Below are 18,461 nucleotides of genomic sequence, written 5' to 3' on the forward strand. Positions count from 1 at the left end.
TCCTTCTTTTTTTTTTCAATTTTGCACCTGACATTTTTGAACAGTTTGATTGCTGTGTTTCAGCAACATTAGAATTCTCTTTGTTTTACTTTGAGTATTGTTTGCATGTTGTGTGTGTGTGTGTGTGTGTGTGTTTGTGTGTGTAAGTGAGTGCAGGCACGTGCATGTAAGTGTGCCGTAGACCATGTTGGGAGGTCAGGGGACAAATTTTAGGAGCAGATTCTGGGCTCAAAATCAGGTCCTTCAATTTTGTGGCAGCCCTACTGAACCATCTGACCAGGTGCAGACTTTTTTTTTTATTTTTTATTTTTTTGCTTTAGCTGCTGTTTATTGACACTCAGGTGGGCACTATAGCAACAGGCCTGGAGATGCTGCACAGTAGAATGGAAGGTGGAGGGTGTGACTGTAGTGACAGCTGAGAAGTGCGCAAGGAGCAGTGGGGGAGGCAAGTCCGGCCCGGGGCCAGAGGTTATCATCTCTACAGGAACCTGGGCCCCATGCCTTAAACCCCTACTCTTGCTGTCTCCTGACTCCAGGCCAGGGCTGGGAGTTCTCTGGGCAACTTTCTACAGCAGCAAAGTACACAGAGATGTTGCTGCCCCTTTGTGATAAAGCCAGAGGGTTTCCAATTCTGCATTCCTCTGTCACCCCTGGCTTGGGTAGGGCCATATGATAGACACACAGCTGGGCTCTATTCCATGTTTCAGCGACAGTAATTTTCCCGGGTGTCCCAGGCCACCAGTGCCACACTCTGGCCCAGAGTGAGCACTACAAGCGTTGCTGGCCTAATGGATGGGATGGGGAAGGGGATGGGACAGGGGCTAGAAGAGGGGCTCCAGAGGGCCATCAAGGCACAGGCACTACACGCATGGTGTTGGTGAAGCCAGAGCCAGGGCGCCACCCGGTCAGCACAATGACCACATCTCCCTTCTTGAAGAAGCCTCGGGCCTTGCCAACATTCATGGCCAAATTCACACGGAGGTCTACATCCTCAGCCCAGGCGTCCTGCACTGCATCCTTACACAGCACAGGGAAGATGCCACGGTACAAATGGGCCTGGCGAGCTGTCTGGGGATTGCGGGTCACGGCAATGATGGGCGCACGCGGGCGGTACCTGGCCACCTGGTGAGCACTCCTGCCAGACTTGGTGAGCACGATAATGGCCCCACTGCAGCACTTGAAAGAGGCCTCCACAGCGCCCACGGCAGCAGCTTCTGTGGGGTCGCTGGTGATAGGCGCCAGACGGCGGAGTTCCTCGAATAACTGCAGGTGGTAGATGGCGGCCTCCGCCTCACGGGCAATCAGGTGCTGCATGCGAACGGCCTCCAGAGGGTAGTCCCCTTTGGCGGTCTCTCCTGACAGCATGATGCAGTCTGCTCCATCTAGGACCGCACTGGCCACATCACTGCCCTCAGCACGGGTGGGGCGGGGCTTCTTGATCATGCTCTCCAGCATCTGTGTGGCGCAGATGACTGGCTTCCCGGCGCGGTTGCATCGGCCAATCATCATCTTCTGAGCCAGGAAGACTTTCTCTGCGGGAATCTCAATGCCCAAGTCACCACGAGCCACCATGATCCCATCACTGGCCTCCAAATTCTCATCAAACCTGCGGACACCTTCGTGGTTCTTGATTTTGCTGATGATCTTGATGTTCTTGCCCTTCTCTCCCAGGACCTTCCTAACCTCGTGCACATCGGCTGCCTTGCGGATGAAAGACGCAAACACCATGTCTACATCCTGCTCCACCCCAAACTTCAGGTCCTGGATGTCCTTTTCTGACACAGCAGGGATGTCCACAGCAGCTCCAGGGAGGTTCACCCCCTTCTTGCTGCCCAAGGAACCACCATTCTCCACCTCTGTCACCAGGAAGTCAGCGCCTTTCTCCTTCACCTGCAGTGAAATGAGCCCATCATCTACGTAGATCTTGCTGCCCACTTCCTCCACCTTACAGATGTTCTTATAGTCCAGCCACAGCGTGTTCTCATCACACTTTTCCATGTAGGCGTTGTCCAGGGTGATCTTCAGGGTAGCTCCCTTCTTTAGCTCCACTTCTGCAGTGCCGCTGCCTTTGATGAGTCCAGTCCGGATCTCAGGCCCCTTTGTGTCCAGAGCCACAGCAACAGGCCGGTAAAGAATGGGATCAGAGGCGAAGCTTTCTGTGGCTGCACGCACGTTCTTGATAGTTTCTGCATGGTACTCATGAGTTCCATGAGAGAAATTGAGACGAGCCACGTTCATTCCCGACTTGATCATCTCCTTCAGCATCTCCACAGACCGGGAAGCAGGACCAATGGTACAAATGATGCCAGTGTTGCGGGCCGTGATGGGTGCGGAGTCAATGTCCAGGCGGCACATATGTTCTAAGAAGGTGTCAGCCATGGCTGCACGCAGCTGCTGGGTTTGAATGAAGGCAGTCCCTGCTTCGCTGTGTGGTTTCGGCATGGTTCCTGAGGTCCTCGGGCATACTCCGGATCCTGCAGCGATACCCAAGTCGGACGACTGGAGGGTCAGGACGAGTCTCTGCTGTGCCCAGGTGCAGACTTTCTTAAAATTCACCGCATACCGCTATGGATGCGGCAGGCAGGCACTGATGGAAATTGTAAAACCATGCCTGTGGGCAGTTAATGTTGGATAATTAGTTTCTTTCAACTTCTGTTCATAACAACAGTACATGGACATCAATGATTATGTCCGGTATGGCTCAAAGCGTTTTCATCCGTTCTTCATCCCGGAGATTGCTACATCTCATCCTCTGTCCAGAACCCAGTAATTACTCTGGGGAGGAAAAAACAAATGGGCAGTAACTTTGACAAATACAAAACTTTTAAAAACTTTGCAGGTAAAGCTTCTTGCAAAAACATTTTTCAAACTGATTCCTGTCACTGCTGTAATTAAAATATAGCTAGAGCTTTAAATGCCCAATATGAGTGCTATTCTCACCAAATCTTTCTCTCCATGATTAACGCTCACGAACCTCACACTCTAATTGAGTTTTATTATCTGTGTTATAAAACGTATTGGATGCACATTGCTTTCCCTGATCCATCATCACATCTGGAATATCCTGTTCTCAGCTGATGAATGCAGAGGTGCAGAGCTGCCGGCTCCTGACATCTCTGCCCTCCCCCTCTGCTGCCATCAACCACTACAAGCAAAGCGAGTTCAGTGGGGACTCAGTGTCCAGCACGAGGCAGAGGGCGTCACCTTCTTACTTTTGGTCATTCTCGCACCAGTGGGAACCTGCTGCTCACCTGGCCAGCCAGAGGGGAAGAAAACTGCCCAGTTTGAATCCAATCCTGTCTGACTTCTTGGTTCTGCCTGCCCTGCTTCAGTGGGGTCACTAGTAACCAACTTCAGTCTTCTGCCATTCACACCCCTCAAGCTGGCCTAGAATTCACTAGGTAGCTACAGCTGGTGCGACCTCACGGCCATTTCCGTGTGCTGTGATTTCAGGTGTGAGTCCACGCCCAGCTTGCTGTTTATTGATAAACATATATGTTCATTTCTTCCTCAAAACCCATGGAAGTAGAAAACCAGCTGCATTCTTATCTTAAAATAAACAGACATGCTAGTTTGGAGGAAATAGGAATCTTTTGTTAGTAAAGGCAAGACCAGACTACCATAATGAAAATTTTGATTATAAAGAATCAAATCAGCAGGTCAGAGGCCTGAGAGTGTCCTGCCAAGGGAGGCAGGTAATGCACACATCTGTGCACGGGAGAGACTGGAAACAGAAGCAGCAACTCATATAGCTGTGGCAGAGCACATGATTTATTCATAGTAGAATGTAGACAGAATATAGGCATAAACTCCTTTTTTACCCTTCTGTATTAAACTTTATTTTATGACATTAGGTCTGGAGCCTTAAATTAAACTTAATTTAATGCATTGTATATACATGTAACAGACTCTGGGCTAGATTTGCCGTGTCTGGGAACTCATTCAGATTGCAAGTTGGCATCCAGATTTCATTTGCTGTAGCCACTGGCATGGACTTTAATGTCTGCTGAAACTGCAATGATCTTCTTAATGTTCTAATTGGACTACAGCTCTTTCTTCTAAAAATTATTTATTTAAGCAAATATTATTTTTTAGTTATTTCAAAACAAATTAAGGGTGCGAACACATTGCTTATTTTGAGTGACCTCACCCAGAGCCCAGCATGCAGCACATTTACAGTTCTGGTGAGGCCAGTGTCAGAATTCCTATCTCCTTTCTAACACATGCGCCTCAGAAAACAGGAAGAAGGTAACACTGAGTGATGGTAGGATGCCAGATGACAAGTTTTTTTGTTTTTGTTTTTGTTTTTTTTAATGATCAGTAAAGAATGAGATGTGGCTTGGGGAATCTGCATCATGAGGAAGTTGTCTCATCCATGCTGATGGACAGGACCCCAGTTGGTTGAAGGATTGGTCTTCTGTAAAAATGAGCATGGCAGTGACCCACTACCCCCCCCCCCCACACTGAGTACATATCCACTCCACGGGGGCCCTTCATTTTGAAGTAATTGAAAGCAGGAAGTAGTATAGCATGTTAAGGGTGGCACTGCCCATTATAGGTGGCAATGCCTGTTATAGGTGTCAGTGCACATTAGAGGGAGCAATAGGTATTGCTCACTACAGGTGGCATTATACATTACAGATTTCATGTTACAAGTTCTTTGTATGTTACAGGTGGCATTGCAAGTTACAGTTGGTATTGCATGTTATAGGCGATGTAATATGTTAGAGATATTGCAGGTCACAGGCGGCTTTGCACACGGCAGGGTTCGGACTCTGGGGAGGGCTGTGGAAGCTAGTGCCACTTCATCACTGCTGCATGCCATGCACTTTCCTTCTGAATCTGGTAGCGCTGTTTCTGCACAAACTCATCAAACTTTGGTTCTTTTTGGTCTTTTAATTTTCTGTTGTCCTCTCTGGTTCTTAGCTGGGTTTAGTGGCTGGGTTGCCTGGTAGGAAATGCTTCTGAGATCCTGCCAGGTTGGGGCTACTGCAGGTCCCAGGTAGAATGTATTTGTAGGAATTGGGAGCTGACAGAATGGAGATGGATTAGAAGGAGGAGGTGTTGAGGGGGGGGGGGTCACAGGAAGGAGGAAAGCAGGATGTTCCACCAGGATCTGCTTTGTCCCCTGGGAATTGGGGCTGAGAGTTAGGTGAAGCCACAGCCGGTGGTCTTCTTCTGAACTGGGGATGAGAATGGAGATTGGATTTGGAGGAGAGGAGAGAAAGAGTGATCTGCAGGTAGCCTTCAACAGACACAAGCAAACTGAAATCCCTGCATTTTATCTGACCACCATGGTTTAAAGCTGGATTCCAGAAACGACAACAGAAAACTTACAAACTCATGGAAACTGAACAACTCTCTGCTGAATGAAAAATAGGTCAAGCCACAAATGATAAACTCTAGAATTGAATGAAAATGAAAACACAACATAACCAAACTTATAGGACACAATTAAGCAGTTCTAAGAGACAAATTCAGAGCACAAAGTACCTACATAAAAAATTAGGGAGATCTCATATGAGTAGCTTAACAGCACATCGGAAAGCTCCAGAACAGAAAGAACAAATCACACACAAAAGGAATAGGCAGCAATAAATAATCAAGCTTAGGACTGAAACCAATAAAGTAGAGTCAGACAAGCAAACAAACAAACAAAAGGAAAACCAAAAAATCAATGAAACAACGTATTGGTTCTTTGAGAAAATCAGTAAAATTGACAAACCTTTATCCGATTAACTAAAAGGCAGGGAGAGAAGATCCAGATGAACAAAATTAGAGATGAAAAGGGGGACACAATGACAGATGCTGAGAAAAATCTAGAGAATCACAAGGACATACTTTAAAAACCTGTACTTTAAGTTTTTAAATTGGAAAATCAAGAAGAAATAGATAACTTTTTCATACATACAATGTACCAAAGTTTAATCAAGATGAGATAAATAATTGAATCAGACCTATAACTCCCTGTGAAATAGAAGCAGTAGTTAAAGGACTTCCAGCTAAAATAACACCAAAGCCAACTTGTTTTAGTGCAGAATTCTAGCACATGTTCAAAGAAGAGTTAATGCCAGGGTTCCTCAACTTATTCCACAAAATGGAAACAGAATTTTCCAATTCATCTTATGATACCTAAACCATATAGTCAACAAAGAAAGAGAATTTCAGATCAATTACTCTTATGAACATAGATATAAAAATCTCAATAAAATACTTACAAACTAAATTCAAGAACACATTAAAAAGATCACCTACCATCAAGTAAGCTTCATCCTAGAGATGAAGGGATGGTTCAACGTATATAAATCAATGAATGTAATCCACCATATAAGTAAACTGAAAGGCAAAAGCCACATGATCATCTCATTAGATGCAGAAAAGGTTTTTGACAAAATCCAATATCTCTTCATGACACAAGTCCTGTAGAGATTAGAGATACAAGGGATGCATGTCAACATAATAAAGAATTTACATCAAGCTCACAGCCAATATCAACCAAAATCGAGATAGACTCAAAGATTTTTCACTAAAATCAGGTAGAAGACAAGGTTGTTCACTCTCCCCAAACCTATTCAATATAGTACTTGAAGACTTATCTAGAGCACTTATCTAGAGACTTACCTTGTATCAAGGAGATACAAATTGGAAGAGAAGTCAAAGTATCTTTTTATGCAGATGATATGATAGTATACATATGAGACCCTTAAAAATTCCACTGGGAAACTCCTACAGCTGGTAAACACTTTCAAAAAAGAATCAGGATACAAAATTAACACACACAAAAATCAGAGGCCTTCCTATAAACAAATCACAAATGTACTATGAAAGAAATCAGGGAAACAATATATTCTGGAGTAACTCTAACCAAGCACATGAAAGGCTTGTATGAAAAAAAATCAAGACAATGAAGAAAGAAATTGAAGATGTCAGAAGATGGAAAGATCGCCTGTGTTCAGAAATCAGTAAGATTAATATATTAAAAATGGCCACCTGTGAGAAGGAATCTACAGATTCAATGCAGTCTCCATCAAAAATCCAATTTTTCATTCAAGGACAGCCTGGTATACAAAGTGAGTTCAAGGACAGTCCATGCTGTTATACAGAGAAACCCTGTCTTGAAATTGAGAAGCTTCTGTATGCCAAATGACACTTTCCTTTGGACAAAATGGCAGTCTACAGAATGGGAAACTCAGTGAATGAGGTAACTTAGACCCAGAAAGACAGATATGGTATGCATTTGCTCATATATGGGTATTAGGTGTTATGCCAATGATAAGCAGGCTTCAATCCATAGATTAGGTATAGAGTAAGGGACTGGGGGAACAAACACATAGCTCTCCCTATGAAGGGGAAATAGAATAGATAATTATGGATGGATGCCGTGGGGGTGGTGACACTAGAATTAGGAGATCAAGAAGGAAGGGAGTAAAGAAGATGGCAGAGGGAATATGAGAGAGACAAATAAAATTAAGAACCATTTGAGTTGTAGTATGGAAACTGAATACAGACGATTCCTAAAATACATACACATATGAAGATGATCTAAATGAAATGACTAACTGGGGAGACAGAGTCCCAAGTGGGTATCTCTTGTCACTACATCAAGCTTTCAGTACAGGGAATGGGTTATATTTTATTGAACTGTGGCCAAAGGGGTCTCATGTCAACCCTAAACAGCTCAGGCTGTTGCCAAGGCTACTGGTTGCCCTCCACAAACTGACATCAAACCCTCATTGCTGAAGACAGTACCTACACAACCCAATGAGTGCAAAGAAGTGGAGCTGGTGCCTTCCTAGTACCTTCACCCTACAAACTAGTGTTCTTGGTATAGGAAGGTGCAGTGATGAGGCGAGAAGGCTTGCTTTTCATCCCACCCGGCTCCTGCAGAGCTAGCTTAGCCCCGGAAATAACAACACACAAACTGTATTCATTTAAGCACTGCCTGGCCCATTACTTTCAGCCTCTTATTAGCTAATTCTCACATATCTTGCTTTAACCCATACCTAATAATCTATGTAGCACCACAAGTTGGTGGCTTACTGAGAAGATTCTAGCATATGTCCATCTTGGGCCAGAGCTTCATCGCATCTGACCCATGGCAATTTCCTGAGGCATCTGCCTCACTCCCAGCATCCTGTTCTGTCTACTCCACCCACCTAAATCCTGCCCTATCAAAAAGTCAAGGCAGTTTCTTTATTAATCAATGAATGTCCTCCATCAGGAAGATATCTACAGGCTACCAAAAGGGAAGTGTAAACAGCAACCCAGCCGCAAGCCCTCTGATCTACTATGATGTCCTGCCTGCAAGGTAGGCTAGTACAATAGTGGCACAAACCGTGTAGGAGTAACCAACCAATATCTGATTTGACTTAAGACCAACTCCATGAGATGGACTCCATCCAGTGTCTGAACAGACATGAGCTTTCACTGTCAAAAGGCGAAGAATGACAGATAGCAGCCGAGTCCTAGGACAGATTTCTCTCATATTTCTGTAACTCACCTACCTGGTATTTCTACCAGTGTACCTGGAAAAGGTCTTAATTTATGTTGTTTTTTTTTTGTTCTGTAACTATAAAATCTCCATAGAACCTTTACAAAATTGTTATCATGTTGGAACATGGAATTTGGGGTAACCTAAGTCTGTGTTCCTGGGCCATTAATATTGAACTATGGAGTAGGCTATCTCTGACAGCTGTTTCTTATGTTGACATATACTGTAATAACCAACCTTTCTTCCTCCCCCTTTTTCTCCTCTTCTATTTTTTTCTGTGTCAGGATCTCATCTAGCCCAGGCTGACCTCAGATTTATTATGTACCCAATGATAGCCTTGAACTTCAGATCCTTCTGCTTTAACAGCTTCAGTGATGAGATTACAGATGTGTAGCACCATGCGCACTTTATGTAGTGCTGTAGGTTGAACACAGGACTTCATGCATTCTAGACAAGTGCTCTACTAGCTGAGCTATGTCCTTTGCCCTAAATGAATTTTTCATTTATGTTTAATTGTATTTTTTTGAGAAGGAGCATTGCAACAGATGACTGCAATTAAAAATAATGCCAGAGGGCTGGCATTATGTGCTAGAGTCCTTTCTTAGCATGCACAAGGCCCTGGAGTCTATCCTCAATTCCATGAAAACAATATTTCTGTTAAGGTTAAGGGATGGACATGAGATGCAGTAGGCTCAGTAGAGTAACACTGACATGAGCTCTGTTTCAGGAGGGAGAGGAGTCTAGGGAGGATCTGAAGCAAGAGATACCTCGGTTCTGCCAGGTGGAGTAGGAAGACTGCTTAAAGGTTTCTGAGGGCGAAGGGTGTCTTACACCTCCAAGCAGCACACTTAGTTAAGAAGTAACCTAGCTACAGGGTGATGTGACTAAGGCTTATAGGCTAAGAGTCACAGAAGTGCTGAGTAGAGGTGGGGTTCATATGCCGGTACTGTGGATGATGCCTCAGACAGTTGTGAGGTGTGGGAGGAGAACAGCGGTGTTCTGTCAGCTCTCTGAAGTTGCCGGCTTCTTTGAGAGTTACATGCTCAAAATTAATAACCATTATTATAATAGGTAAAAGATAGCTTGGAGTACACATAGATTTTTCTCAATAAATCTAGACCTGTTTGGTGTGTATAAAAATACATAAATAATGGTCAGCCTTTTGATAATGATAAAATACAGAATTATGATTTATGTGTAAATTTTATTTTGTTTAGGCAAAATGTGTCATCAATATATCTTTAAATTGAGTTTCATAACCACTATGGTGATAGCTTTAAAATCAGTATTTGTTCTTCAAATAATTTATGTTGCTTATGCTATCCTTCTCTTGTTGTAGGTAGAAACTAAGACTGAGAATACTAATTGGTTTGTTAAAAGTCAAACAGGGAACACTTACAATTCTACCTCTCATCAAGTTCTGTATCTAGAGTTTTGAGTCATAGATACAAGGTCTTGAGGGTATGAAAGGATTTTCTTTGTAGATTAATTGCCCATAGTGACTTCAAGTGGTCAATGGATACTCTGTGAGGATGTCCTTTCAATCTCATTATGTGGAGAGAGAGAGGTGGGGGGAGGGAGAGTGCCGCTGGTACTACAGACTCTACTCTTCTCCAGGACTTCTGTGAACAGAGCTTATAGAAGTAGTTTCTTCCAAGTGAGGTAGTTGCATACCTTATTGGCAGGACTGTAAACCTTGCCAGGTATGCAATCTGAAATAAAAATATTGCTTTTAATCTCATCTGTCCCCTCCATGGCTGTGTCACAGCTATAGGGAATGAGTCAAAGCTGAGAATATAGAGAGATTCTGGTAATTAATATTGTAATGTTTGTGCATAGTGCTCCTTGCTTCACATGTTATCTAAAATGCCGTTCTTTTGAACAAACACAACCAACAGAAAATACAGTAGAAACCATGACTCCTAATGTCTATAATGCTTGTCTGGTAAAATCTGTGTCTCTATCTCTGTCAGAGTAGTAATCCATTTTATTCCCTGTTGCGTCACTTTCTTCTGCTCCTTAGCCATTACTTTCTCTCCCTCCACTCTTTGTATGAGGTCTGCATTCCTACTGTCAATTTTTCTTCTGTGCCTGTGCATTCTCACTTTGATGCTCTCGTGTAATAACAAGCAGTTGGAAGTTAATAAATCTCCAGCTTACATGGAGGGGGCCTGTTAGATGTCGGAGATCCAAGGAAGAGCTAGTTCTGCTAGCCCAGAGGCTCCGAGCATCTCTGAGCCAGCACAGATGTTGCAGTGGTTAGCTCAGCGTATGTTGTGGATAGAGACTGCTCTGTGTGCCTGTCGATGAGGAAAGTAGACAGATCCACAGCCCTCAAGACACCTTTGTGAATACCTCTCCCTGGAGACCTGGTACAGCCACCCCTGCATATACCTCACCCTGGAGACCCGCAATTCCAATGTTGGAAAGCACTGGACCCAATGGATACAAATATAAGCCACAGATGTGGATTTAAAGGAAGCTAATACTACTTCATTGTTAAAGCACAGCTTATTCCCTACCAGTGCAAATGGGCCTCTGGTTTTCACTATTTCTGTTCATGCTGGCCTTGCCTTCCTTGTAGCCCTCTCCAAGCATATAGTGGACCCTTGTCTCTCCTCCTGTATTTAGTTTGGTAGTTGGTAGTGTAGCTTTCCTCCCTACCTTGGAGTCATCACTTGTCTGAGCTCTGATAAAGTAACTTTAATAAATTAATCATATTTGCCATAGGTGTGTCTATATCTGAAAATGGGGTACAGATTTGGGAACCAGGTTCAAATACTGATTCTGTAACTTACTGTACAAATTGGATAATTTACTATCATTTCCTCTTCTACAAGGGAGGATTTTCTTAAAACACACACACATGCCGGAGAAGGAGCTGAGAGTTCTACATCTTGATCCATATGTAATAGGAAGTGACCTGTCTTCTACACTGAGCATAACTTGATCAAAGGAGACCTCAAATCTAGCCCCCACAGTGACATACATCCTCTAACCAGGCCACACCTCCTCATAGGGCTATTTCCTATGAGCTTATGGGGCCAATCACATTGACTACCACATTCCACTCTCTGGCACCCATAAGCTTGTAACCATGTTATAAGGCAAAATGCATTCAGTACAACTTCAAAAGCCCCCGTAGTCTATCACAGTCTGAACAACATTTAAAAGTCCAAAGTCTCTTCTGAGATGCATGGCTATCTCTTAAGTGTAATCCCCCTTTAAAAATCAAAATCAAAAACCAGATCTCATATTTGCAACATAGAATGGCACAGGACATACGTTACCATTCCAAACACATGGAAGGGAGCAGAATGGGGAAATGCTGGACCAAAGCAAGACTGAAAACCAGCTGGGCAAACTCCAAACACTGTATCTCCATGTTTGATGTCAAAACGCTCTTCAGATTTCCAACTCTGTCCAGTTTTGTTGACTGCAACACACTTCTCTCTCTCGGGCTGATTCCACTCCCTGTTAACAGCTCTCCTCAGTAGGTATCCACAACTCTGGCATTTCCAACATCTCGGGGTCTCCAAGGTACTTGCTGCCTTTGCAGAGGACTGGGGTTTGATTTCCAGCACCCGTACAGTGGCTTGTAACCATCTGTAACCCAAGTTCCAGGGACTCAAACAGGCACCTACCTGGTGCACATACATGCATGGAAGAAATATCATACACATAAAATTGAAAATAAAGAAATCTAATGAAATTTTTCTATAGGTAGCAAAATCTTGCTCTTTCAATATAACTGAAGTGTTGTACTGTTAATTTAAATTTCACCATTTTACCTTGATCAGATCTCCATATGACTCCCTACTCTCTTCTCTTGCCTCTGGTCACTACCATTTTGCTCTTTATTATTTATTCACTTAGCTATTTATTTTTGAGACAGGGACTCATGTAACCCAGGTTGGCCTGAACTTCGTACCTGGTTTATATGGTGCTGTGGATAGAACCCAGGGACCCAAGCATAGTAAGCAAACACTGCACCAGCTGAACTACACCCCAACCCTCTATCTCATTGCTTCTGAATCTGTTTTAAGATTCCACGTACAACTGAGATAGTGCAGTATGTTGCTCTGTCTTCTTCCATTAAGCATAATATTCTAGTCTATCCACTTTGGGGTACATGGGCAGGATTTGTTTCTTTTGAAGACTTAGTATTATTCTGTATGAGTACTGCAATCTTCTCCACACAGTCATTCATTGATGGACACAGAAGGTCTGTGTTTAGCAACGGTAACAATTCTGCTATAAACATAAATAACTCCATTGCCTCTGACAGCTGTCCAGAAGTGGGGTTGCTGGAATGTAGAGCAATCCTATCCTTGTTCCTTTAAATTTTTTTTTTATTTTATATGTATGAGTGTTTGTCTACATGTGTACCTGTGTGTCACTTGAGTCCCCACTACCTGCATAATCCAGAAGGCATCAGATCCTCTGTAACCAGAGTTATAGATGTTTATGGGCTGCCACGTGGATGCTGGGAATTGAACTTATGTCTTACGGAAAAGCAGTCAGTGCTCTAAACTGCTGAGCCATCTCTCCAGTCCCAGATGTTTATATTTTAAGGAACTTCCGTACAATTCCCATAATGAATGTACTACCTTTCTCACCAACACTATAAAACACATCTGTTTGTTCACCATACTTGTTAACACCTTTTAAAAAGTATCCATTTTAATAGGAGCGAGTGGATATCTCACTGTAGTTCCACTTTGCAATATCTAAATGATTAATGACCTCATATTTAGAAAACCCTAAAGACTTCATCAAAAACATGTTAGTACTGGTAAGCAAATTCAGTAAAGTTGCAGGCTTCAAAATCAATACAGCAATCAGTAGTGTTTTTACAATTTAACAATGAAATATTGGAAAAGGAAATCAATAAAACAACCACATTTACAATAGCTACAAAATGTACTCTGGACTAAATTTAATCAGTAGGTAAAAGATTATAATTGAAAACTATAAAAATTTATAAAAAGGAAATTGAAGATGCTGGCATAAATATGTGGAAATAAATTAATGTTTATAGATTAGAAGTCATATGTTAAAATGCCCATATACACAAGCATCTGTAGGGTTAGTGAAGTTCCTGACACAACTGTAATGCCATTTTTATAAAAATTGAAAAAATTCTAAAATTCATGTGGAAGAATAATAGACTTTAGAAAGGGAAAGGTCTTGAATGAAAAGAGCAATGCTGGTGACATCCTACTATGTGATTTTTAAAGGTATACACTATAAACTGTAGCTCCTAAGACAATAGTCCTAGAATAGAGACACATTGACCCATGGGAGAAGGTGAAATGTCCAGAAACAGACTTATCTGTGGATAGTTGATTTTCAGCAAAGGTGTTAAGAGCAGACAGTGGGAATTGAGCAGCCGAGTTTGGGGGAAATAAGTTCCTATGGCATAAGAGTAAGAGGAAGCTCTAGGCTGTTGAGCTGATGTGGTAGGTAGAGGTGCTTGTGGTGCAACATGGTACCTGAGTTTATTCCCTGGAAGACAGGAAAAGGTGGAGGAGAGAACGGACTCCACAAAGCTGTCCTGTGACCTCCATGCACTCTCTGACATACACACACCTCCCCATTTGTCATGCACTCTTAGACACGATGATAATTTTTCTTTTAATTTTTAAATTAAAAAGTAGATCCTCATTTCAGATGATCTCACTAATAAAATAAATTCAAAAATGGATTAGAATCTTAAATGTAAAAATCATAAATATAAAACTAGAAGAAAACAGATGATAAACTGTATGATGCTGATCTGGCTAGTGTCTATTTAAATTGGATCCTGGAAGTTTAGGAAAGCAAAGAAAAAAGAGAAAAATGGGATAATAATTAAACTAGACAGTTTCTGCTTAGCAAAGAAAACAAGAGAATGATGAGCAACTCATAAGACAAAGAAAATATTCTCAAACTACATATGAGCTAATATGAAAAGTGTATGAAGAACTCAAGAACACAACAGCAAGAAAGCAAATATGCTGAACTTTAAAAAAACAGGCCAAGGATCAAAAGAGACATTCATCAGAAGACAAATAAGTGGATAATACAGATCTGAAAGGATTTGTTCTGGTAGTTTATTCATTTATTATTATTGGTGTGTTTGTGCACACGCCTATGTATGTATGTATGTGTGTTATGTATGTAAAGGGTTTTCCATAAAATTTCCACAATTGGATGTAGCCAGTACACTTGGAAAAACTCAGATGAGTAGTAATTCTCTAGGGAAGAAACATTGCTATACATACAAATATTGATGTTTGTTTTCAATTAAACGACCTAAATGTTCAACTACAATGTTCTGACTAAAAATATCACAGCACATTCACTCAGGGACACAGCCTCCTCAATAAAACACAGGTCATAATTAGTTTGAGAAACTGCATAATGTGGTGGACGCTGTGCTTCAGAGCTGAGTTAAGGGACTGAAATCACCCTTTGTAAGTTCATCCTTCATACATCACCTGATGAAGCTGGGATCCTATTCATCTGCGTACAGCCTTGTGAGGTTAGTGGACACAATTGATGATAATCACCTGGGTTACCTGATGTGGGAGGGTTTTCTATCTATCTATCTATCTATCTATCTATCTATCTATCTATCTATATCTATCTATCTATCTATCTATCTATCTCTCTGTTGCTTTCATTGGTTAATTAATAAAGAAAACTGCTTGGCCTGATAGGTCAGAACATAGAAGACAGAACAGAATCCAGGGAGGAAGAAGGCAGTGAGACAGTCGCCATGAAGCCAGCCACCAGGTCAGACATGCTGAATCTTTCTTGGTAAGCGACCACCTTGTGGTGCTACACAGATTATTAAAAATGGGTTAAGCAAGATGTGACAGTTAGCCAGTAAGAGGCTAGAGCTAATGGGCCAGGCAGTGTTTAAAAGAATACAGTTTGTGTGTTGTTATTTCAGGTGTAAAGCTAGCCGAGTGGGAGCCGAACAGGACGAGAAGCAGGCCTGCCCCTCGTCACTACAGTCACCCACTGAATACACACATGGAAGAATACTGGCCCTTTTAAATCTACTACCCACTTGTGTTTTGATTTCTTTTCTAGAAATTCATGTTCCTTTAGGCTATTTTACTGAGATATAACTTAAAGCTCCCAAGTCATTGACAGTGTAGCGATGACTTGCTGTTGGTATCCTCTCACAGTTTTGATTTTTCCCTCTGGAATGTCAACACTTTGTAGAATTTAAAGCGACAAAACTAGCTATATTAGTTTGTTTTCTATTGCTGTGATAAACACTATGAGTAAATTCGACTTGGGGAGGAAAGAGCTTAGCCTTCTACACCACAGTCCATCACTGAAGGAAGCCAACGGAGGCAGGACCTGAGGCAGAGGCCATGGAGAAGTGTTGCACACCAACTTCTCCTCCCGTTTGTGTTTTTTATACACTCCAGGACCTCCATCTCAGGGTGGCACCACTCACGATGAGCTGGGCTCTTGCACATCTGTTATCCGTTAAGAAACTGCTCCAAAGTTTTGCTTATAGACCAATTTGATGGAGGCATTTTCTCAGTTGAGGCTCCCTCTTCTCAGAGGACTCCAGATTGTGTCAAGTTGGCAAAACTAACAGACAAACAAGTGCACTAGCATAGGGTATATGATGACAAAGAAAAACAATGCTCAAAGCAGTGAAAGCAGAGAGAGCATCAGCAACTAGCCCATAGCCGAGCATCATGAGTGATGCTCCTCTGCCTTAGTGATTAAGGATAGGCTCTATCCTGATGTAGGTGTGTCTTCTATCTATCTGATGATTTCATTGGATAATTAATAAAGAAACTGCCTGGCCCATTTGATAGACCGCCCCTTAGGTGGGTGGAGTAGACAGAACAGGAAGAAGGAAGTGAGGTAGATGGCTCAGTCAGATGCCACGCCTCTCCTAAGTTAGGCAGACTGCCATGCCTCTCCTCAGAGAGAGATGCAATGAAGCTCCAGCCCAAGATGGACGTACGCTAGAATCTACCTGGTAAGGCACCACTTTGTGGTGCTACACAGATTATTAGATATGGGTTAGTCAAGATGTGAGTAAGAGGCTGAAATAATGGGCCAGACAGTATTTAAAAGAATACAGTTTGTGTGTTGTTATTTCGGGTTATAAGCTAGCTGGTGGCTGGGAGCCTGGCAGCGGGAAGCCGGCCCGCAGCCCCTCCACTACAGAATATCCTCTGACCCCCAGTCACACTTCACCAGCAAACCCAGAACTATTACAGCCTTAGAACTGATGTGTTCTTCCATGGATGGAGAAGCAAAGTTTTAATGAGACAGTCATTTTAACACACTGAAAGCTGTTTCTTCATAAAGCACTAATAACCAAGATAAGTAAGACTTCCAACAAGTTACATTAGGAAATCTGCACAGAGTTCTTAATGAAGTGGCAAAGATAATTATGAATTTCTAATTAACTACTTAATTGCTATAAATTAGTAAACCTCCCAGCTTGGCTAGTTTTTTTTTACTGAGTTTTGTACTGAAAAAAAAAAAAACCCACAACGCTCTTTTCAACTTTCTTATTACACTGTCAGTATAATTAACCATTTCCTTATGCTACTGACCTTTTAAAACAGACATTTAATTATTTGTATCTGTTACCTATTATTTTTAGTCATCAGACTAAAATAATGGCTTCGGCAGGCAACGAGCATCTTAGCTCACAACTCGGATCTATGTAAATTATGGAATATTGAGTCACAGAGCCTTGAGACTAATGCAGCCTATTTCTTAAATAGATGGGAAACCATCTCTAACTCTATTACCAGGAAAGGGAAATTATCAGCTAATACTTTATGATATGTTCTGAGCCTTGTTATGCATTAATGCATTTTTCTCATTATCGTCTCTTCATTATAAAAGAGATAAGTGCAATTGTAACAGGACAATTGCCACCTGCAATTAAGCCAATGAAGGGGAAAATGTTAAGAATCCAAAGCAACCTTTAGAGTGCTGAGAAAGGTTAGTCAATGGGCACCAAGTCACAGCCAGAGGAAAGAGAAGTTCCTCAATGCTCTTGGACAGCAAAGGGACTCTAGGAGCTATAGTGTATTGTATGTCCAAAGTGGAGAGAAAGGAGCTCAAGGATACCACAAAGAAAGGGTAAATGTTTGAGGAGAGAGATGTGTTTATTACATGGTGTTTGCATGTCTCAAAACATAACACGGTCTTTCATCAACACGTGTTTTCTTAGGGTTTCTATTGCTGTGATCGAAACCACCATGAACTCTGAACTCACAGAGACTGAGGTAGCACACACAGCATCTGTATGGATCTGCACCAGAACCTCTGCACAGGCATTATGTCTTCCAGTTAAGTGCGTGTGATGATCATTCTTGGCTACACCTGAAATGAACTAAAATCCAAAAATAGAGGGGCACACCTGTGAAAGATTTTTGCTTAATTTGAAGTGGGGAGGTCCACTTCTAATCCGGATTGATGGAAAGTCACACCTTTAATCTGGATCTTTGAGGTGGGAAGACCCACCTCTAATCTGGGCAACACCTGCTGAAAGCCTATATAACAACTTGGAAGAAGAAAGTTTTTGTTCTTTGGCTAATTATTTTCACCTTGCTAGCAAGTCCAATCCTTCACTGGCCCTCTAGCCCACTTCTTCAGGATTTTGGCATCTACTGAAGACCAGCTATAAGTTTTGTTATTCTATAAATCCTAATACCATGTCTTTTTGGGATTTCTGAGGGTGTGAATTAGTGGGTCTCTGATTCTCTTGGGTTCTTCTCCTTCTGTTCTTTTTGTTCAACTCTGATGTGTTTGTTTTTGTTTTTATCTTCTTATATTATTATCCCTTAAAGGCCGGTTTGTTTCTAAAGAGGGGAAGATAGGAAGGGATGTATGTAGGAACTTGGAGGAGCAGAGGGAGGAGAAACCATAATCAGAATAAATTATGTGAGGAAAAATCTATTTTCAATAAAAAACAAAGCAAACCCAA

The 18,461-nt window shown here is 42.0% G+C and overlaps 1 protein-coding gene across 2 annotated transcripts; it reads right to left on the reverse strand.

Moving 5' to 3' along the window:
* Nucleotides 1–750: 750 nt before the first annotated feature.
* On the reverse strand, nucleotides 751–2,451 carry LOC119827726 (pyruvate kinase PKM-like). 2 transcript variants are annotated; one of them, XM_038349562.1, is made up of 2 exons: nucleotides 2,276–2,442; nucleotides 751–2,062 (listed from the first exon to the last, which is right to left on the reverse strand). In XM_038349562.1, exons 1-2 carry the CDS (start codon nucleotides 2,440–2,442, stop codon nucleotides 847–849), a joined length of 1,383 nt encoding a protein of 460 aa, XP_038205490.1. In that variant the 3' UTR covers nucleotides 751–846. The 2 variants fall into 2 exon arrangements, with proteins under 2 accessions (XP_038205490.1, XP_038205491.1); XM_038349563.1 differs by having other exon boundaries at nucleotides 751–2,451.
* Between the last annotated feature and the right edge of the window lie 16,010 nt (nucleotides 2,452–18,461).

The sequence above is a fragment of the Arvicola amphibius genome, chromosome 12 (genome assembly GCF_903992535.2).
Source record: "Arvicola amphibius chromosome 12, mArvAmp1.2, whole genome shotgun sequence".
NCBI classification, from domain to species: domain Eukaryota; kingdom Metazoa; phylum Chordata; class Mammalia; order Rodentia; family Cricetidae; genus Arvicola; species Arvicola amphibius.